General features: G+C 43.7%; 1 protein-coding gene across 5 annotated transcripts in view; it reads right to left on the bottom strand.

The window, feature by feature from the left end:
• LOC309527884 (uncharacterized protein) overlaps positions 1-23,805 on the bottom strand; it is a 62,940-nt gene continuing 39,135 nt past the window's right edge. For 4 of the 5 annotated variants that reach the window (XM_082214895.1, XM_082214892.1, XM_082214894.1 and 1 more), the window contains 2 exons: positions 22,683-22,736; positions 1-2,808 (listed from right to left, as the gene is read on the bottom strand). In XM_082214895.1, coding sequence (XP_082071021.1) covers positions 2,680-2,808; positions 22,683-22,736 — 183 coding nt within the window. In that variant the 3' untranslated portion in view covers positions 1-2,679. The remainder of the gene's footprint in view (positions 2,809-22,682; positions 22,737-23,805) is intronic. The other variant, XM_082214893.1, reaches the window with a different exon arrangement.

Raw genomic sequence — 23,805 nt, 5'->3', positions numbered from 1 at the left:
TAGCAGCAGTTAAAATGTAACTTTATTGTTCTGATTGAAAAACCACAGAGAGAGAAATGTTACAAAAGTACTAAAGAAAGGCAACATTAACAGAGGTTTGTCTCCCCTCCATTCCTTCATCCTGGAGCATCATCTGGGACGGCATATTCTGGGCCAATCAGAAACAGTCATCCTGCTTAGCAAGGGGGGGGGGCGCTCTGTAGTGTCTGTGGGACAAGCAGTTGGCTCTAGGCAGGGGAAGTAGCACCCCAAAACTTTCCTGACCACGATTCATGCTGGCTGTTTGTAGGCCAAACCTAACTTGCAGAAACGGCAAACTAGGTTACATTTGCCCTTGTCATATAGGGAGGCTAAATCCCATAAAGATTACAAATCCCACCATGCATTGTTGACCATAGAGCCTGCAAAAATAGCAATAAAAGACAAGGAAGCAAATTTCCCCTCTTTTAACTGGAAATGTTTCAAAAAAAGACCTGCCTTATTTCATTCCTCATTGATTTTGTTCTTATCAGAGCAAGCCAGCAGACAAAAAGCAGCCTGCTTTTTATTTCATTGATGCTGGTGAAAAGAAGGCTGTGCGCACCACCAAATTTTTCTTTCATGGGATGGGGCAGTAAAAAAAACACAACCCAAAGCATTGACTCCATTATCACAAACATTCCATCCACTGCCACCTATGTGCAGGGAGGACTTAAGGCAGCAGAGTCAACTCATACTCTTGGAAAGATTCTGGACTTGGGATTCCATAGGGAACATGAGCAACTGAGGTTGGCTTTTTGTATACAGAATATGTTCTATGGCCAAGATTAAGATCTAAGGCCCAGATTCAATTAACCCAGCATGCTAGCAGGAGCTAGTGCAAAGGCAGTGCAATGGGGCTTCCCCCCTCCTCCTCCGCATCTCCCCCAAATCTGCTCTGGGGGGTCAGGAGGAGAACCCCTTGGAACAGTGTGTGGGGTGAAGGGGGCAATTTTGTCTGGCAAGCAGAAAAGCTTGCGCTGATGGAATGATCAGAACAGCACGGCACTTAATTCCTCCCCAAGTTTCAGAGAAATTGTTCATGCTATGGCAGACTCACATTTCCCAAATATTGTTTTGCATATATATATATTTCAAAATTAAAAATGGTGATTACACATCAGAAATGGTTGCTCGATTGTACACCATATTATTATAGTACACCGCTAAGACAGATGTCTGAATACACATCTTTGAAATCACAGAACTAGAGAAAACAGTGTAGGCCCAAGAGACACTGTAGATTTCATCTGGTTTGAAGGGTACCCTGTAAATAGAGGCAGCAAATTCTGTGGCCCTCCAGATCTGGCTGGACCACAACTCCCATCACCCCTAACCATTAGCCATGCTGGCTGGGACTGGTGGCAGTCCAACATCACCTGGAGAATCATAGGTTCCCCATCCCTGCTGTAAAATCTGGGCCATTTAACAGCACCAAAAACTAGCCCCTCTTACGTCAATGCAGACAAGCAAGAAGAAAGATCATCAATGTGGAGCAGAGGGGGCTGCAGTCGTGTTAAAGCAGCATTCCGGCCCCCATAAAGATGCTGTTAGTAAAATACATTTTGTCTTCCTCTTTCTCCCTCACTCAGATCTACAAAGAGTCAACTGAACAGCCGGCTGAGAGCCGATGTTTGCTCCCACTGCCTATTATATCTCAACTAGTGCAGTGAATATAAATCAAAGGCAACCCAAGCACACATTATTCTATCCCCTGCAGTGCTAACCCATGCAGCTGCAGGATGTGAGCAGTGTGATCACATGGATGGAGCCAGACACATGGTTGGGAACCCAACCGTGCACTTATGGTTTTCATACATATTCCCCAGCCAGATGGGGACGGCGCCCAAGGAAGTGATGCTCTCATGGCTCAATAAGGGGTTTTCTAGCCAAAGTGAGAGGAAATTGTGCCTCTTCCAGCCCCATCTTCTTTCCTGAGTACCTTCTGGCTAACATCTGCCCAGACATAGAACATCCTGGGGCTCTATGGCATATTCTAGACTGCACGGGGCAAGAACATGTGACGTTAGTGAACTCGAGAGATGAGAAAATCCTTTGGGACGTACTCTAGAAGTGTGTGTTTGTGCTGTGTCTCAAGGCGACCCTGGGGCTGCACAACCTCAATGTGCTCCTTGTTCCAGCCTTGTAATGTGGTTGCACAAAGAAGATCTGGTCCACCCTCCAGGGGCAGCTAAGCCAGATCCACCTTGACCTTTAGCTGATGAGACCAGAGAGCATTCTAATTCTTGGCAAGGTTCACTGGGCTACAGAGAACAACTCCCATTAGATTTGGGGAGGGAAATGATAGAACCCTGCTTATTCTTCACATTCCACCACATGGATCACTGCTCATTCATTCGGGCAAGATGCCAACTTTTAATTGTAAGAAAAACAGCTTTCTGCGTTATCAGACACCATCTTGGTAATTGTACTATGGCTTATGAGCTGAGCTTGCTCAATGCACATACATTCCCTTTCTGCAAATCTTCAGAAGTTACGACGGCATGAAAAACAGGCAAGAGAAAAGCCACCCATCTCCTGTTACCAAGAATCTTGGTGGTTATTGCAAAACAAAACAAAAAAAAACATGCCCTCCCACGCCCAGTCCCTGTTGGGAAGTTGGTTGGAATGAGGATTCCTGAGAGTTTGACGTTATCTCCTTCAGTAGGCACATGATGGTTCTTCAACTGGAGCTATCGGACTCAGAGGCTTCAAGGTGCTCAGGGATCGGAAGGCGAAGGCCGAGGGGTCGTACACAAAGTGAGGTGGTGGTCGGCTCCCATGGATGTGCTGCGCGGAAACGATAAAGGTGAGGACAGGTATCAGAGCACGTGAGACTAGCATGCACAAGGGAAGCTGGCAGTGAGCACCCTTTTATTTAAGCAAGCACAGAAGAATCAAGGTGGCCCACCCCCTTCATAATACAAAAGAAAACCAGCGAAGCAGCAATCATAAAAGAGTAAAAATGAAAAAGCAGGGAAGTGCTGAACACCAGCCATAAAACTGGCTGATATTCATGCAGCACCACTGAAAAATACATCTAAACAACGGTGCTTTAAACAAAATGTCTATAGGCATAGACAGGGGTTTGGCTGTATTTCCTGTTGCAAGGAGTTCCATAGCCTGAATGCCACCACCAAGAAGGCATCGACCCTCCCTCGATTCCCTTCTGCCACATATTATCTAGGCATAATCTTCACTGTTTTTTTAAGAGCCTACCAGAGACCTTCTTCTTCCAGCAAGCCTTTTAAGTGGAGATGTTCATCCCAGTCTGCATCTGTACTGAAATTATTTTAAACTGTTCTTATATGTGGAGTGGGTCTTAAATGTTTGTACTGTTTTCCATATAAAGGCATTGTTTTCCATTGTTTCTACCAAGGCTTTTTTTTTTCAGCCAGAACTTACCAAAACTTAGTTCCAGCACCTCCATCCTAAGAGAACAAGGGAGGCGTTCATGGTGAATTCCGGCACCTCTTTTTCTAGAAAAGCAGCGCTGGTTACTACACTAGTGTTTTGGTTGTAACTGTTTCGTTTGTTTTATAACTGCATGTTTTATTTTTGTGGTGAAAGGCGGGCAAGAAATCTTACTAAATAAAACTAAATAACCAAATAAATAAATGTGTTGCCATTAGCTGGCATGAGCTCTGCCAAGAAAAGGTGGGTTATACATATTTTAAAATGGAAATTGGAAAATAAATAAATGAAAAGGGAAGTGAAGACAACACGTAGGGCTATGCAGGGGATATAGCAAGGCACAGCTTCATCCTCATCTTAATTGTATGCTGTGTTTCCACAAAAAGGATCGTGCTTAGAGCAGCTTACAATGAAGAAAAAAAAGAAATACATCTCCAAATCAGTCACAAGAACGATTCCATAATAATGTGATAAAACAACAACATAAAAGCAAATACAGCAGCCGGAGCACGATTTCTGTTCTCATCCTGAAGTTCTTAACCTGAAGCACTATTTCTGGGTTAGCGGAGTCTGTAACCTGAAGCGTATGTAACCCGAGGTACCACTGTACTATAAATGCAACATCATCACCTTTCCTGGAAACAGCAAAAATAGCAAGGGCACTTGAGTTTCACCTTGGTCTTAGAAACACCTTTCTGGTGATGTTGCTCATAGCCCCACTCCTGCAACAGCTTCTTATAAGGATTCCAAGATGGAGAGGGGGGTAAGGCAACTGGAAACACCTATCCCATAATGTTGCTGCCGTGATGTTGACTCTAGACACCCTGCTGTTTCTTTTCCTGCTTGCTTGCTTCCCTTCCACACACCAGTGTTCCTAAACGCTAGCGTTTACTCAACCAACTTGAAGAGACAGCCCTTTTGCTAAGCATTGGGATTTTTCTTTCCTTTTCCGTAGCACCAACCAGCAGGTCTTTTATCCCAAAGTGACCTCTGACACTTCATGGCCATGTCTGTCAAGAGGTGGTCACTGTATCCGGAACCCCAGTCTTTGATCCATGCATCTTCCCTAATGGATTCTGACTTACAATCAAACAGTGAAAAGGTCACAGACAGAAAGGTCTTCTCTGTTGCTGACCCTGCCAATAGGGTCAAATCCCTTTGTCAGCAGGGGAAAGGGTCCATTAGATTATCTGGTTCATTCCCTGGTTCTTAACATAGGAAACGGGAGAGGCCGTTGGTTCAATGGAAGACAAAGATTCAGCCTTCTGACAGCACTGCTGTATTCTGCCTCACTGATCTAAACATACAGATTTCTGCATGGGCATTCGGTACACCACAGGGTTATCAGTTGAGTTATGAGTCCAGGTTTTGTTGCATACACTTTGGGGGGGGGGCTTTAAGGAAAGAAAATTGGTTAATATCTAATGTGAGCCAACTCAGAGTAGACCAAGGGGACTCAAATTACTTCAGTAGGTCCATTTTGAAAATGACTTACATTAGAAGAGACCCATATCACATTTTATTTTTTCACTTGTACAGACTACATTAATAAGCAACATCAACTAGGTAACATCTTGGCATAGTATAAGAACATGGGCGAGTAAAAATATATGTAAGAAGCAATGTCTAGGTGTACTTACCTATACAATGATGCATGATACACCAATTTTGAAAAAAAAACCAGGGGGTTTTCAACACCAATTTTGAAAAAACAGGGGTTTAGCCCAAAGTCATGCATTTATATGGTTTTGATGCCTTCTCTAGCTCAGGGGTGGCAGATAGTTTGGACTACAACTCCCATGAGCTCCAGACAGCATGGCCAATGGCCAGGGATGATGGGAATTGTAGTCCATAACAACAGGAAGGCACCACATTAGCTACTCCTACTGCAATATCGCCTATAGATTCAATATAGCTATTTTATCCATTCCTTTTGATATGCATAAAACAAATTGCCAGGACAGAGTTGTTATGCGAAGTTGGGCAAATCACCCATCTTTCTATCTTCCCTGCTCCCCATATCAAAGGGGGGAAAGGACAAATATGTACTTTCTCAATGTATCTTCAGCAACCCGGTTAATGGTATTTTCATTTCTTCCTATATATTTTGGCGCATGAAACAAGCAGAGACGAGGGTCCTTGCCAGAGTTCATAAAATTATCCTGCTCAATGAGATGCAATGAGTAAACTTTGGATCTTCACCACATTTACATAAAATCTGAAATCCCAATAATCTCATGCTACTTGGTCACTCACACTAGGTATGAAAAAGGGCCCATATGTCCACACGCTACGCAGCATTTTCAGGTTATGCTGCTTGTGAATTCTATGGAACATAATGAGGTTTGTATAACAAGGATTAAAACAATTTCTAAAGCGTTTCCTGCAGGTTTGTGTAGATAGTTGAGGCATTTTGCTGTATTTTTCTTCACTGATCCTCTTCCAAGTGGTCTCTGAAATCTGTAACCTTCAAGCCTAGTGCATGTAAAAATGTACAGATTCAAGGGAGTAAATCCTTGGAGTTTATAGCTGCAGATTAAGACTTTTTCAGTGGATATTAAATCTGAAGTAAAAGGGGGTTGTGTGTGAAACTGCACCAGAAGGTGGCGCAATTGCAGTAAAGCACACAGTGACTTGAGCACACATGCTTTTAGTGTTGTGGCATAGGTCTCTGGAATTCTGGTCACCACAAGAGAAGTCAGCCCCAACATCGTAAAATTTTTATGTCTGTTGAAAACTTTTTGTCCCTCCCCTCAAGTCTTCCCAACTCGGCCCATTTTATTTCTGCAGCTTTTAATACTTATTGGCTTTGTTTTATGATTTACACTATGACTCACTTTCTCTTTTTGTGCACCACTTGGGTATTTTTTAAAAAATATGTACAACGAAATAAATAAATTGAATATATTGATTAAACAGTAACAGTCTCTGTTTGTCTCTGTTAGAACTTGTGGGGGTGGAAATAACCTGTTCTTGCTCTAAGAGTCAAAGATGTGATGCATTTCTTCCCCATTTCCCCATTAACTAAAACTCAATCTAAGTTTTCAACCAATGCAATCCAATGGGAACTATTAAACAGAGTCTAGGAATTAGTCTATTTCTCTGTAGCACAGGGGTAGCTAACATGACACCTTTCAAATGTTATTAACTACAATTCCCATCATTCCTGTCCTTTAGCTATGATGGCTTGGGCTGATGGGAGTTGCAGTAAAAAGGTAAAAAATTGGAGGGCCCCACTTTAGTTACCAGCCACCGAAAACTGGTAATCGCAAGATGGTTGAAAGACGTTGCAAGTATTTCCTTCATCCTGTACTGCAGCATTCAATAACATCCAGTGGGAGGGTGTTCCTCTTGTACCATTCATCTCTACTATGGCTGTACAAACATTTGCAAATAAAAAGGTAAAGGTAAAGGGGCCCCTGACCATTAGGTCCAGTCGTGACCAACTCTGGGGTTGCGGCGCTCATCTTGCTTTATTGGCCGAGGAAGCCGGCGTACAGCTTCTGGGTCATCTAAGCTGCTTCTGGTGAACCAGAGCAGCGCACGGAAACGCCGTTTACCTTCCTGCCGGAGCGGTACCTATTTATCTACTTGCACTTTGACGTGCTTTTGAACTGCTAGGTTGGCAGGAGCAGGGACCGAGCAATGGGAGCTCACCCCGTCGTGGGGATTCAAACCGCTGACCTTCTGATCAGCAAGTCCTAGGCTCTGTGGTTTAACCCACAGCACCACCTGCGTCCCTTGCAAATAATCAACTATAATTAAAATTTGGGAAGCTGTAAAATAACTCAGTTTGATGGGACAGGCTGACCAACCTTCGATATAGAAGGTTGTAATGAACTTTTCTTTCCCCACCAGGCATAACCAATGTGATGTTGCCAAACATCATTGGCTGATGGTAGCTGGAGTCCGACAATATCTGAAATCCATTGCATAAGTTACCCCAGGTTCTATGTGATTCATCTGCCCATACATATAAAGGTGCTGTTATTCTAAGTTCCAGTTGGACAGGTAGTTCTGCAATGCTTGAAAAAACAACAAAAGTTTTTCCTCTTTTGCAGTTATGTGGACTCAGAAAGAGATTCAAGTGACCAGCCTTTTGAATCCTTCTCTACTGTGACAGCAGCCAGTAGTTAAAATTATTAATATCTCTGAACTTTGAGGAAGTCTGACCCTAGGTGCCTCTGGGGTTAAACAGTGAAAGCATCAGGAAACTTCTCTGAACAGGTGCCATGAATTTAAACCAGCAGTAGTGGCTTTGCAATCCAAAATATTTCCAATTCAAAGATGTTCCCATTTCTGTACTGGGAGGGCAGTAATGGAATAATACTGGATGTGACCCTGCACACTTCTTGGTCCATCTAACTAACGTTTAGGACTCTGAGGTTAGCATTGTCAGAGAGCTATGACTGAAGATTACAGCCACAATGGACTATTTCCCCTGTAGAATTCAACTGGCAGAGATCACTGATGATTAAACACCACCAAACACCCAATCAGGGATAGGGAAGCTGAAGCCCTTCAAATGTGGGACTCCAATTCCCATCATCCTCAGCCTACTAGGGACAATGGTCATGGGAACTGTAGTTCAACAAGGTCTTGTGGTCCAACAAGCTCTATATGCAGAATGCCTTGCTTCAGCTGCTCTGAAAAAGCTCTGACCAAACACCAAATTCAAATGATAACAACTCCAGCTATCATCATTCAGTCCGACAAAAGGTTATCCTAGCATTCACTGACACAATAGCCAGTGGGTGGGTGGATAGATCTACACACGGGGGGAAATGCTAGAAATCAGTCATAAATTAAATTGTTATAACAAAAGGGGAAAAAACGCTATGTAAAATTGCATAAAACGTTTTGTGCTCTACAGCGCCATCTGCCGTTGCATGTTTATAACACATTCAAAATGCTGGTTTTTTTACTAATGTAGCTGAGTCCGGTGACTGGAGCCCTCAGTCCAATGGATCACATCTCATGTTCGCTTCCAGTATTGGCAACCAAACATGAATCTACAACTACACTAAACCTGATTTATTAGAGACTGCAAAAATTTAGCTGACTTGAAAGCATAGTAGTAAATGTCTTTGAATCCTGATTGACAGGGGAATTTGACCTATAAGTTGATGGACGCATGGAAATCTTCCTCCAGCTTTAGAATCACCATAGGTTTGCACATACAGCAGAAGGAGATGGTTAAATGAATAGAGCACTTCAGGTAGCATGGAGTGGGGTGCAATTTTTGGAGCGCTCCTCCACGCAGAAACTTCCCTGCAAGCAAAAATCTAGCACTACAAAGATAACTTTTTTGGCTCAGCTACTTCCCTATTGTCTTTTCACTTGTGACGAGGTCTTCTTTTGTTCTGCTATTAATTTACAGCTTATCTTTTTTCATCATCATCATCCCATTCTGCATTCCAAAGCAGTACAGTGGTACCTCGGGTTAAGTACTTAATTCGTTCTGGAGGTCTGTACTTAACCTGAAACTTTTCTTAACCTGAAGACCACTTTAGCTAATGGGGCCTCACGCTGCCACCGCGCTGCCGGAGCACGATTTCTGTTCTCATCCTGAAGCAAAGTTCTTAACCTGAAGCACTATTTCTGGTTCCAGTTACAGATAGGTAGCCGTGTTGCTCTGCCATAGTCAAAATAAAAAAAAATAAAAAAATTCCTTCTAGTAGCGAATTTCACTATTTCTGGGTTAGCGGAGTCTGTAACCTGAAGTGTATGTAACCTGAAGCGTATGTAACCCGAGGTACCACTGTATCACCCATTCTACTGGCAGCCCCCGCTAGCACAGCCAATGGTGAGAGATTTTCTGGGGGCTCACAGGTCCCTGCTTTCAGAAACTAGCGATATCAGCGAGGGTGGCAGTGGGCATCCAGCCTGCTCTTGCCCACGACTGAGCCTGGTCAAGCAGCAGCTTTTCATTATAAGGATTCCGATATGAAAGAGAGATCCTCCCAAGCTGGTGTTTTGATGAAGGAAAATCCTAGTGCTGCAATGTCTGACTATCCATAGCTCTGCCCCCCAAAGTCATGCCCAACACCCCCATGCACACACCCTGTAACCTTGGCGAACAGCAAGAACACAGCAGGAGAGGCACATTTCGAGAGCACTCACCAGCTGCCTGCTGTGGCATTATGGATGGTTGTATGCACTGGCAGGCCTCAGAGTGGGAGGGTAACATAGCAACCTTTATTCAGAGCTAAAGGGGCAGAATTAATCAGACAGATTTGTCCCTCTTCTGAGCAATGAAGCTGCCTGCCAGTACAGAGAGAGAGAGAGATGGAAATGGACAAAGAGGCTGGCACTGCCCTCCATTTTGAAATGCCAACCAATCAGGATCAGTGAACATACAGCAGCTGGATGTGGGGGTTTTTGTGCTTTTTTTGTTAGTATGTGGGGAGGGGTGGTTAAGTTGCAGGTAGACAATGTAGCTGACAGGCGAGGGAAGGATGACACTTGTTAACTACTCAAAACTCCAAGATGCAAGGCAGAATAAGATCTGGAAGCTCTCATGGGGTCCTGATAATGGGGGGAAAGCAGGAAACAGCAGGAAATCTAATTTGGCCAAAAAAAAAAAAAATTAAAATAAAATACATACTGTGGTAAAAAGGGATGGCAAAAGCAAAGGAGAGGCTTCAGCAGAAGTTGGCCTGCGATGATAGCCACTTATCAGGCCTCTACAGTTTCAACTTTTTATTTATTTATTTATTTTGCCAATTATCACTTCACCAAGGGCATCATGTTGAAGGTTACCAGGTCTCTCCAGTCTTCAAAACACGGCCACCTGTTTTAACACACCACAATCCCCAGAGGATTTCAAAGGGTATCCCGAACAGGCCATAATAAGATGAAAAATAGAGAACCTACGCAAGCCAGGAATCCACAGATTCCCAAATTTCAATTTATTTATTTTTAAGAGTAGGTTTCAATCATTTGTAGACCCTGACATATATAGCAAAATGCACAGGCACGATTTTACTCCGTTTTGTGTTGTTTTGTAAGGAACTAGCCTGCTCTCCCGGTTTGTGTTTTACTTTGCTCCCACCCCCACTCCCAGGCGGGGGTGCAACCCTGCATTTTTGTCTGGCAACTACAGCCACAACCAAGTACACAAACAGGCATTGTGGTGTGTGGTTTTGAAGAGAAGGGCTGTGGCCCCAGGCAAGTGTTTTAGAAAGAAATTCTAGGCTCAGTGACCAATGAAGAAGAATAAGTGGAATCATTTGGGTAGCATAACATCCTAGCTCTCCTAGCCCTCATTACTGACATTACTGACATTATTCTTCTCCAGCTTACTCTTCCTTTCCCTTCCTGTTTTATCTTCTTTGTGATTACACTGCAAGCCTCTGAACAGAGACCTGTCCTCTCATACTGCAAAGTGCCATACACGCTGAAGGTACAGTTAGCAAAACCACTTGCATAACACAGACAGAGTCCACAGAGAAAAGAAATCATAATAAACACTATACTGAGCGGTATATAATTTGAGGAACAGGGAGGTTTTGTCTTTCTTACTTTAGGCCTTGTATATAGCAGATAGGCATTCAATCAAATGTACAGAGGAAAGACTCCCTCAGAACCACACAGCCAATGAGGGCATGTGCTACCTCAGCAAGCAGCATCCGACTCTGGTTGCTAAGCAACACATCCACCTGTCACCCCCTAGGCTAGCAGAACTTTGACACTAGTAGAATTAATTCTTAAATTACAAACCAAATGACGCATGCTGCAGCACTTGCAACAGGTACAATAAAATTATTATTAATGAAATAGGAGTTGGAAGAATGAATGTGCCGTATTTTTCGCCCTATAGGACGCACTTTTCCCCCTCCAAAAATGAAGGGGAAATGTGTGTGCGTCCTATGGAGCGAATGCAGGCTTTCGCTGAAGCCTGGAGAGCGAGAGGGGTCGGTGTGCACCGACCCCTCTCGCTCTACAGGCTTCAAGAAGCTATCCGCAAGCCTTGCGCGCCCGGCGGGAGTTCCCGCGGGCTCGCAAGGCTTGTGGGCAGCAGCCTGCAGCCCGAAGCACGGGACACCCTCTGGAGGGAGTTGCCGCCGGACTCCGGAGGGAGTTGCCGTCGGACTCGCAAGGCTTGCGGGCAGCAACCTGCAGCCCAAAGCACAGAGCGCCCTCCGGAGGGCGTCCCGTGTTTTGCGCAAGTGTCCGCAAGCCTTGCGAGCCCGGCGGGAGTTGCCGCCAGGCTTGCAAGGCTTGCGGATAGCAGCCTGTTCTGGGGGCTGGGGGAAATAATTTTTTTTTATTCATTCCCCCCCCCCAAAAAAGGAGGTGCATTCTATGGGCCAGTGCGCCCTATAGGGCGAAAAATACGGTAATTAGCAGGGATATAAAAATGAAAACAAGGAGCAAGACTATAGGTTTTAAATGTAAGAACCAGGGATTTGTGCTAGATGCAGAAGGGAACAAGGAGCTAGGAATGCCAAACTGTGAAGGACCACAAAGTCTAAGCAACAACCAGTTTATTTTTTTTAGAAAGCCAGTATTTCAAAGCAACGCCATACAAAACTAACAGCTGTTTATTTACATATACATACTACTTTTAAAGTTCAAAAAGAAAGTAAAACAATGCCAATTTTCTCCCTGCTCAAGTTCTTTCCTATTAAGGCGTCTCTGTACAAAGTGTCCCATTTTTTAATTCAGCCTTTCACAACCACATTTGGAAAGTTTTGTATGCTGTCAAGTCCACTGCTTGTAGTACCTCCCAGACCTTTGGTAGCCCATTCAGTTTTTAGAGGGTTTAGCTGCCTTTCCCCCAATGTCTTGCAAATACTATTCTCACTGTGACTATTAAAATCAAAACCACAAGTTGGTCATTATCAAGTGGGCATTGTCTTATGTGAAAGTCCCATTTAACTCAGGACTTATTTCCAAGGTAACACGAATGAATAAGATTGTGGCCCACATTAAGTCTATGCAAGACTGCAGCCGTAGAGGACAGGTCAGTTGCACATACAACTCTTAACATTTCTTCATCACATTGAGGGTATTAGTGAAGCAATACTCAAAGCATTTTTGAAATTTCCACGAAGATTGAACCAATTCCCTTTCTTTTAATGACAATGTCAACAACAGCCATTGCTGGTCCAGAATATCTTCTGTAGAATCTAAAGAGTTGGGTGCCATTATGTGGCCATGCCAAGGTTTTCTTAGACTGGAATACAGAGAATCTCAGCTCCTTATTAAAACAAAAGTCAAATTCCTTTACAGGCTCTTTGTTGCTTCTTTCTGTCATTTGCACCTCTGCACTAATCACTGATAAACAAAGCTTCCTCTTAATTTATTTTTCAAAACTGAAGCAGGTGCCTTCAAATAACTGGCTAGCTTAAATAGTAAAAAATAAAATAAAACAAAACAGTGAAACTATTGGTGAAACAGCAGAAAAACACGGAATGGCAGGGATAAGGAACCTGTGCTCATTCTGATATTGAAGACCAGGGTTTCCCGAACTTAGGTCTCCAGCTGCTTTTGGAGTACAGCTCCCATCATCCCTAGCTAGTGGTCAGGGATGATGGGAACTGTAGTCCAAAAACAGCTGTCAACCCAAGTTTGGGAAACCCTGTTGTAGGCTCCCATCTGCCCATGGCTGGCATGTCCAGCAACATCTGTAGGGCCACATGGGCTCCCTATGCACAAGATAAGGTAAAACCTGAACACTCTGAGCATCAGCTCAGCAGGTTTGTCCTGGATGTGCAATATAAGCCCGCAAGAAAAGCCTGCTGGATCGCACCAATGGCCCATTTAGTCCAGCATCCTGTTCTCACATTGGCCAACCAGACGCCTGTGGGAAACCTGAAAGCAGGATTCAAGCAGAACTGCACATTCCTCTCCTGTGGCTTCCAGCAGCTGGTATTCAGGAACATTACTGCTGCCATGGGTCAGCTTTGCCTGCTGAACAGAAGCCTGGAGAAGGCAAACTGATACCACCTGCAGCTGATCAGCCTTCAAGGACACAGAGAAGGCACTGATGACAACCAGCTGGCTCTGGCCTTCTTAAACAGAGCTCCCAGCAGTCATCAATGCTCAAAACAATGCCTGTGGTTCCTGGCCCTACCTTGCTGCATCCTGCTCTCCCATTGGACCCTTGGCTCTGTGATCATCTGGATTCCCTGACGTCTGGATTCCCTGACTATGCTGCCTGTCGCCTGCCCAACCCTCAGAATGGACTTGATTTCGGATGTGGATTCTGCTCTCAGGCCAGTGTTCCTCAGAGACTCCTAGCCCCTGCTTACTCAGAAACGGGACTACAACAGTAGCCATGATGGCTAGTCGCCACTGATAGCCCTCTCCTCTGTGAATTTGTCTAATCCTCTGTTAAAGCCATCTAGGTTGGTGGCCATCACTGCCTACCGGGGGACTGAATTCCATTGTTTAAAGATACGCTCCGTGAAAAAGTATTTTCTTTCAACTGTCCCGAATCGTCCAACCACCAGCTTCTTTGAATGTCCACAAATTCTAGTGTTATGAGGGTGGAGACTTCTCTCTCTCCCATTTTCTCCAGGTCATGCTTAATTTTATAATCTGCTATCATGTCACCTCTTACTTGCTTTTTCTCTATTCTAAAAAGTCCCAAATGATGCCAACTTTCTACACAGGGGAGTCTTTCCACCTCCTCGATCATCTTGGTTGCCCTTTTCTGAACCTTTTCCAGTTCTATAATATCCTCTTTGAGGTGAGGCAACTAGAACTGAATGAAATGAAAGCCTGCAGGAAGTGGCATAAATGGGAGTCATTAGGAGGGAGCTTTTATGCTGTGACTTTTGTATGCCTTATCACCTTCAGTTCTGGGAGCGCTGACAAGTGATGACTACTCTTGATGTACGTACTTGTCCATTCATAATCGACCCGTTTCAGATCAGTTAATTTTAAGCAGATTCAATTTATTGAAACTCATGTGCATGAGGAAATAGTCTGAAAGCATTGCTGTCAGATGATGTGCACATGTGTAGTGGCAAGCACAATCTGAGATGAGACGATCCTCGCAAATGCAAGAAGGAATGTTCTTAAGATGGTGTAGTTTTTATAAGTACTAAAACAATCAAAATATATAGACTGCTGACTTCAGAGACACATTATTATTATTATTATTATTATTATTATTATTAAAGATCAACTAATCAGCTAGTCAAAATTTTTTAAAAAAATCCAATACTGTACAAATTGAGAAAATGCTACCAAGGATGATTATGTTTTAAGTACTTTTCTGTATCTGAAACCCCCAATCCATTGATTGGTACTCAACACAATGTCTGCCATAGCTGTTTTAGCATCTTATGACTACTTTTACTGGACTGTCGTTAATGTTCCTTTAGAATGTTATTTGTTTTAACTTCCACCCTGAGCTTGCCTGAGGAATGGGAAGGTATAAAGTAGGTCTAGTAAGCCGAATGTTATTCCATCCCTAAACTGCACAGCTGGACTTGTTCAATGTTCCACAGAGTGTTTGCTTCCCTTTCCTGTGGGCAATCTGCGTACCTGCTGATATCAACTTATTCCTTATCTGAACACTTTCTAAACATTGGCACGCATATTTAAGCTACAACCCAACTCTTCTGGCTCATCCTAGAGTTTAGCATCCCAAGGTCTTTCTGTTCTCGGGTTTGACACCCCAGTGTCTTTTCCTCCTGCTGCCACCTTTAGAAAATTGTTGAAGCCAATGCCATAAGCAGAGAACAAATTGCTGCTCAACTCCCCCTTTGTATTTCTGCAATGTTGCTAGGGGGTGGCGCCATCTGAAAAGGTCAAGTAAACATACCAGTGTCCTCGCTATAAGGGGGTGGGGGGGGAGAGAAGCACAAGTGTGTTTACAAAGTTGTCAGGTGGCCACTGGCAACTGTACAAAGGGGCAACTAGACAATGTTCAAGCTTCTTTGAAAAGCTCTTCAAAGAGAAGCATTATGCTCAGTTGCACATAACCAGGCATAGTAGGAAATTAGCCAGATCTGGGTTCTCACTGACGCCAACTCATGATAGTCTCATTTCAACCCCTAATGCCCTCTTTTTTTGGCATGGTGCTTGCATTAATAAAGCACTTCCACTGTCCTATGATGTAAAAGAAGCTTTCCAAAAGACCATTTTTTACATGTTTCAGCTAAATAAACCCCATATGCTGAGCATTTGAAGGCTTACATGCAATAAAAACTGTTTACTTATCTACAGAGCATAGCAGTATAGGTGAAGAACACCGTTCTAAAAAGTAATTTAGTCATGAATTACTCTGGTTGTTGATAAACCATTTTTCATGCATTGACTTGCATGGAAATCGGAAGGTTTGTGGCCTATCCACTTTCTGATTTTTCCTTACTTGGGGAATGGGGACATTGCTCATGAAAATAGGCTACACCATCCCTACAGCACTGACCTTGCTTATTTTGTCTCTCCATCTGGCCAGTCTTTATAGAGCTCTCAAAAAGCAAGCTCTTGGTACTGCCGCACTGGTAGAACACACAACAATATGGAAGAGCCATAGCTCAGTGGCAGGGCATAAGCTTTGTGTGCAGAAGGCCCTGGGTTCAAACCCCAGCATCTTCAAGTAATACTGGGAGAGACGCCTGCCTGAAAGCTTGGAAAGCCACTGACAGTCAGAGGAGACAGTACTGAGGTAGATGGACCAATAGCATAAAGCACCACTCAATGTTCCTAAGCTTTAAAAGGTAAAGGGACCCCTGACCATTAGGTCCAATCGTGACCGACTCTGGGGATGCGGTGCTCATCTCGCTTTATTGACCAAGGGAGCTGGTGTACAGCTTCTGGGTCATGTGGCCAGCATGACTAAGCTGCTTCTGGCGAACCAGAGCAGTGCACGGAAACGCCGTTTACCTTCCCGCCGGAGCGGTACCTATTTATCTACTTGCACTTTGATGTGCTTTCGAACTGCTAGGTTGGCAGGAGCAGGGACCGAGCAACGGGAGCTCACCCCGTCGCGGAGATTCGAACTGCCGACCTTCTGATCGGCAAGCCCTAGGCTCTGTGGTTTAACCCACAGCACCACCCGTGTCCCTTATTCCAAAGCTTATTGTGCTTTTAATTGATCAATTCCCCTTCAAAGACTTGCTGCGTATATGCAACTGGGGCTGCGGTCTTTCTCTCTGTCTTCCTTTCTCCCAACAATTTTTTTTTTTTAGTAAAAACACAGTACAACATCAAACACACAAAAAAAAATTCCCTGAACAGGCTGCCTTCAGATGGCTTTTAAAATCACATAGCTGTTTATCTCGACACCTGCTGGTAGGGAATTCTACAGGGCGGGCGCCACTACCGAGAAGGCCCTCTGCCTGGTTCCCTGTAACCTCACCTCTTGCAATGAGGGAACTACCAGAAGGACCTTGGAGCTGGATCTCAGTCCCTTGGGCTGGAGACACCCCTTCAGGTATACAGGACAGAAGCCATTTAGAGTTTTAAAGGTCAGCGCCAACACTTTAAATTGTTCTAGGAGCCAATGTAGTTCTTTTAAGACAGGTGTTAATGGTCCCTGTGGCCACTCCCAGTCACCAATCTTGCTGCCACATTCTGGATTAGTTGTAGTTTCCAAGCCACCTTCAAATGTAGATCCACACAGAGTGCACTGCAATAGTCCAAGCAGGAGATAACTAGGGCATGTACCACCCTGGCGAGATAATGCACAGGCAGGTAGGGTCTCAGCCGGCGTACCAGATGGCGCTGCCTTGGATATAGAGCATAGGAACATAGGAAGCTGCCTTACAACAAGTCAAGCCATCTGGCTTTGAACCATCTGTAGGGAGTGGCAGTAATGGAAGAGTTGTTGCTCGGTGGCAGAACACATGCAAATCATCCCCATTTCCATCTCCAGAACCTCCAAACAGGGCTGGGAAATACTTCTGTTGAAATGCTGGCGATCTGCTGCCAGTCAGCAGAATGAGCTTGATCAGTAGTTTGTCTCCCTTAATCTCCAGTTAGGGCTGGAAAAGATCCTGGAGAGCTGAAATACAGACCATCAGCATGTGCCCTCTGCCACTAAGCTACGGCATCTTTGGAACACCAGTACTCTGCCAACACAGGCACATGTCGCTTTGAACGGGTACTGCTGGTACATGTGCTTATAAGACTTTATAGCCTTTATGTCTAATGCAAATCAGATGCTAGCCTCGGGATCTGCAATACACAGAATGAATGGCTGCCTTATGGAGTAAATGTGCAGGGGGGGTGGGTGGGAGAGAATATATGCAAGCACCCTGTATACACCCTGCAATTTGCATTAGGCTCCAGGCACTGCAGTTGCTCACAGCTAACAAACCCAACACAGGCAATATTATGCATGTAGAAAGAATCAAAACTGAAAAGAACAAAGTGCATCTTTATCATCTTTTTCTAACCAAGGCTGTTGGCACAGGGACTACACATGCCGACACTAGGCTCTTGCCTCTGGATAAATCACTTCCCTGGCAGAGGCCAAGGATGAGAATCATGGGCACAATGTACAGCAGAAGAATTAATGAAAAGGAGATCCATGTTCCCACACTCATCAGAAAGAAAGGCAAATATAAGAGATCTGTTGACAGACTATGGTGTGGAAAACTATAACCTCCCTGCAACCCAGTCTTTGGGAAGGGGGACCCCAAAAATTTTCATATATATGAATGAGAGCCATTGATTTGACCTACATCTCCTCCTTCCACTCCTACAGCAGCATGACCTTAACTTTTTTACTCTATTCCTACATTTAATTTAATTGTTAACAAGGCCCCAAATGGGACAAATTTCAAAAAGCTTCTGGGCTGACAGGTAATGCCAAAATTAAAATAGAAGACAAGATTCAACTCCCACCCTCCACCCACATAATGAAATGATCAAAGTCTAATTACTACCTTGCTAGAGAAATAAGCTTCAAACTCGGAAGAGCAAAGAAGGACACCCAAATATTTGCCCCTTCCATGGAGCATTATCTGATACTGATGGCTCTGTTAGCAAGAGCATTTCAGCTCTTGTACATGAAGTTTCTGCCTCGTATCTAACTTAGCCAGTTGGCTTGTTTGGAGGACTAAGGATTCCATGGTTAGTTAAAGTTGCTCTCTATTCCAAACAGAAAGAACTTAGAACTGGTGCAGAAGAACTATCATTTGCAAAGGCAACCCATGGAACCGCAGGAAACAGATTGCTATTCTGTGAGAATGAAGAGCTTGAAAGTGAGTGCAGGTCTACAAAACAGGATCCAGGGAAGATGAAATGAGTTGTAATAATCTACATCAACTCTCACCAGAGATTAGGCTTATTTTCAGGAAATCCATCAAGGAGATGGCGCTTCTCTTCCTATTTTGCATCCTTCTCGTTCTTGCTTTCAAGCCTCCTCATCTCTTGCCTTATCCATTTGGTCATTTCCAATAACTTTGCTATTTCAGCTCAAACCTGGAATTTTATGGATTACTCAAAATGGCATCACCTGTTCTCCCTTCCTCCTGCACAAGGCTAGAGCTCCCATCTTGCTACACTATTTTTTCTCCCACATGTGGGTAGTGAAGCTAATGAATTTGTACTGGCATACATTCTGGATAAAATAATACTATGAAAATGTTACATAGATGGTACTATACCCTTTTGCATGCAGAGAAAGTCTCACAATTTTTTTGGAAAGGGTGTGGAAAGAGACCTATATATATATTTGGTTAGAATGTCAAGAGGTAGAAAGGTATTGAATAGAGTGTTATGTGAAACATCTAAAACATAAAGCATACGATTGATTTCTTTGAATATAGCACCACACCAGAAGAGTTGGTAAAGTAGCAAAAAAGCTTACCTATCAGATATGTATGATCAAAGGGATCACAAAACCAGAGTAATATTTTGCTGTGTGGAAGCACTTTATTTCTTACAGGGGGAAAAGAACAATGAAACACATGCTTCAGTTTGGAAAAATCAAGTGGGATCAACATTATAATTTGCAGTTCTTGGTGTCTGCAACAAGGGGCTGGAAAAAGGACCTCTGTTGTTTTTAAACAAGAGATAAAAAAGATGAAATGCTATTTTGTTGTTAAACTGTTGGCCATTTAGAATTCTGCACTGGAAAGTTTCTTAAAGAAATAATAATCACTTCCTCTCAGAAGATCCTTTGAAACTGCCAAAGATCGTGTACTAAGTTATACTGTTTTAGTTTGCTTAGTGGTTATCAGCCACTTTACAGCTTTATGATCTCTCAGATTATGCCCACAAGCTGTTTAGAGATGAGATTTATATAAATGAGCCACAAACTTCCTGTTTATTTGTCTTGGAGAGTTAGGTCATATCAATAATCTTCCTTATTTCTGTGCTTCAGTCCATATGCAGAGTTAAGAAATTATTTTCTGGTGCCATTTGTGAAAGGGATGCCCACCGCCACCCCCCACAATAAACAAGAGGTACATGCTGGCTAGAGCTCCATGAAAAATTACCCAGCTGAAATCTTTTGCCTGCAGAACTCAGCAAAATCAGGGGAATGTTTTGCAAAGTAGCAAATGGGATTTTAAGTTAACTTTTCTCAAAAGCGAGTCAATTACTAAGAAGAATGCTTACAAAATTTAAGGAGGGCTGTATCACACACTGAGAAGATAAAAGAAGCAAAAATCACCAGGTGCAGGAAATAATCTATTGCCAAATCGATTCCCAGCACATTTCAAACATCCATGCTCTTCCTCTTGGGAAAGTGCATGGGAGAAGATTACTTTCACATTTTAGCTCTCGCTTCCCCGCCCTTATCACAATAGGAGGATGTTATGTGTTGAAAGAAGCATTCCAAGAACACAGCTCTGCTGTGGCATTGCTGGCCACAAAAATGCTACCTCTATAACAAATTATTGTTTTAGTTAAGTGGAAGGGGCTGCAGAAAATATTCTTGCCATCATGACCAACCCAATCTAGTACTTATTTTTTTTAAAGACACTTTTGTGCTTCAGTGAAGGACTTTAAGTAATTATCTGCTCCTCAGCTATTCTCTTCTTTCCTTCTTACCTGCTCTCGTGCAGGTCTCCACACTGCCTTGAAGAAATGTGTATTAGCTTCCCAACTTCCCTCTCTAACTCACCCTAGCATCCACACGTCCACCCGGCACTTGCCACCCCCTCCTCTCCATTTTTGGAATTAGATCCCTCCTTCTACCACAGGGGTGAGGAACTGGTTCAGGTGGGGGGACAGACAGTTATCTCCCCCACCCCTCGAAGGCCAAGCATGTCAGGTGGGCAAGGTCTCCCACCTACCAATCACCTGACATCAGAATAGCACCAGGTGACCCACTTTTGCCTGCTTGGTTCTATGTCAGACTCTGCGGGTAAAAGCACAGCCCACGAAGCACCAACAATAGGCCAATCAGCACTCGCAGAGTGCTAAAAATGGAGCTTCCTAAGACCTGCTGATCAGTGCACAGAGCTTTGGAGGCACTGTCAATCAGCTGATCAGCAGTGGCTGCAAACCCCATTTCAGTTGAGCTAGGTGAGTGTGGCTTGGCTGAAATGGAAGCTGCATGGTACCAGTTCAGATGATTTGGATGTCAGCAGCTCTCCAAAGTTTCAGAATGGGGACATTCCTAGCCCGGCCTGGAGATGTCAGGGATTGAAAGTGAGGCCTTCTCTGCATGTGAATCAGATACTCTACCAACGACCAATTATCCTTATTACTGAATGAAGTGATAATCATCTATTTCAGTTCTTCCTAATGGGCACAACTAATGCGTAACTGATTGTATACACCACATATCTACATATTAAGCATGCATCCAACGATGAATTGATTAGCACTAATGCTGTCATTAATGCAAACCACCATCTGAGGATATTCAGATGTTATTCCCAACTGGCAATAATAGTAATAGAGTGGCCACATGTTCTTCCATTTGAAGGGCTGTCAAAGCCAAGTATGGGTTAAAGGCAAAAAGCCACAATAAGGGACAGCTGGGGCCATGGAGGTTGCCAGTCAGGCGTCAGCAGAACAAACTGAGCAGGCACACAGATCACCTTGTTACAGTCTTCTTCCTACCTGCGATGAGAGGTGTTGCGCTTCCATTTAAAATTATAGTCATTATCTCCCTCTTTGTCGCTAGTCTCAATAGCTAGCAGTGTGTTTTATCAGCTAGAGCTAGGGCGCCAACTATGTCCATTCTTGGACAGGGATAGCCTGTCGGTGGTGATTCATGCACTTGTGACCACAATGCAATGTGATCTATGTGGGGCTACCTTTGCACCTCATTTGGAAGCTCCACTTGGTGCAAAATACTGCAGTTACAGTGTTGATAGGGCCAGCCTACCACCAGCACATTGCTCTGGGGCTCAAATGCTTGCAGTGGCTGCCCATACTCTACCGGGCCAGTTTGAAGGTTCTTGTATTGTAAATTGTAAAAGGTTCTTGTATTTACAAGGACTTTAACAACATGGGTCCAGAATATTTTAAAGACTGCCTAATCCCTAATATCCCAGCCTAATCACTTAGGACTTGGGGGAAGTCTCTGTTGGCGGTCCTCCATGGTTCATAACTACTAGATGCAGTGCATTGGGCGTAGTTGGCCCCAAAGGATTAATAGACGTGGATAGAAGAAAGCAACCAAATTATATGAAAGTACATGCAAGCCCTTTCTTCCATGGAGGTTCATTAAGGCCCTTAACTCAGGTCCCTTCTCCCAATCTCATACATAATTCTGTTGGACAGGGAAAGGCTGGCAATGGTGATTCATGCATCAGAAACTGCAGGATTCCTGCACATGGCTCAGAATATACAGATGAACTCCCTGATGCTCAAGTTCAGGAGTGTCTAGTTTCCGTCTCTGCCTGCAGTCCTCACCCAGTCTTCTTCACCCTCGACTCTAGACACAACCCCTTTCTGGAGAAAAAACCATGAAAGTTCTTTTGAGGCAGCTGCAACCGATTGAAGATGAAGTTTTCTGCTATTCCAGAAGTGGACCCGAGGAGAGCACAACATTTTGGATGTCTCCAGCCGCCAGTGTTTTGTGGAAGTGATTCAGCTGCCTGCCAGGACTTTAGGTTTGCGCAACTGAAGTGGATTGAATGGCCCCCATCACCCAAGCACAACAAATCCACTTTAAAATCCACAAGACTTTTTGCAGTTTGGAAAGTGTCATGGAAATATAATGAAAAGTGTGAGTTAAGTGAAAGACGTGTAAGGAAATCAGGATGAATTCAAGATGAAGGTTCATTGCTATATTACCATCCCACAAGCAAGGAAACTTCATTGCCCAACCCCAGGAGGAAGAAGACAAAAATGAGAACTATCAAGAAATAGCCACTTACCCGAATTTTGATGATTCTCGTCTTTGTGCCACAATTCTTCTTAAACAGCATCTTCTGAAAAAGAAGCAGAATCATAGGGTAAGAGTGAGCAGATATGCAAGATATAAGCAGTGTAGCTGCACAATTAATTTGGGTGTTAAATAATGCTGGAGTGCTAAAGTGAGTTGGAAGTTCAAACAAACATTTAAGAACCACTACTGAGACTCATGGTACCAAATGGGGTTTTCTTCCTATTAATAGGTGGTGGCATCCAATCAGAACAAAGGCTTTTAAAAAATCCTCCCCCTCTTTCTTATGGGGCTTGGTGGGGGCACACTGGCTATTTTATTCTGCTTTTTAATGAGTTTTGCAACAGCAAACTAGCCCTTAAATACTTTGCTCTTAAAGGAAGTTCCTGTTTTCAGAGCAACTGCATGGCAGGCAGTCATTCCACAGGACGAACTTGCATCACTGCTAAATCTGATGGGGGTGGGTTGGGGGGAGAATGCATTTGCTGAATTTCTCCTGGCCATTAACTTTAAGAGGCACAAAGGTTAAGAACCTTGCTTGAGAGTTTCTGAGAAACTTCCTAACAGAGAGTTATGGAACAGCAGGCCACCAGAGACAGGTCCCTTCATTACCAGCCAACAGTGGTGTCTTTACGAGAGATTAAGCTACAATTTCCATTTTCATAATCTGGAGGTGGACTGGAATAAAGATGGGTTCTTCAAAGAGTTAAAAATAAGACAATCCCCAAAAATATGCAATCTCTGTGTATATATAAAGCAGGGGTCAATATGGCACTCTCCAGAAATTGCTTGATTACAACTCACATTATCCCTGACCATCAGCCATGCTGGCTGAGGCCAATGGAAGTTGTGGTCCATCAACACTATGAGGGCGCCATGTTGTTACAGAAACTGCATGACATGTACTAGGCTCACAAATGCAGTTTCTCCCATAAAAGTGATGCACAGGGCCTGGAAAGCACCTGATCTGTACCTTCAATGCCCACCACCCAGAGGCACGACACATTTTAAAAGTGTATTAAAAACTGACATATAGGGTAACTGTATTGGTTTCTTCCAAAGAATCCCTGAGAATTTTACTTGGGCAAATGCTGATATTTTTTAACCTAAGGGCT

This window comes from Podarcis vaucheri, assembly GCF_965113315.1.
Source record: "Podarcis vaucheri genome assembly, chromosome: 3".
Classification (NCBI taxonomy): domain Eukaryota; kingdom Metazoa; phylum Chordata; class Lepidosauria; order Squamata; family Lacertidae; genus Podarcis; species Podarcis vaucheri.
This window is presented reverse-complemented; position numbering and strand designations above follow the sequence as displayed.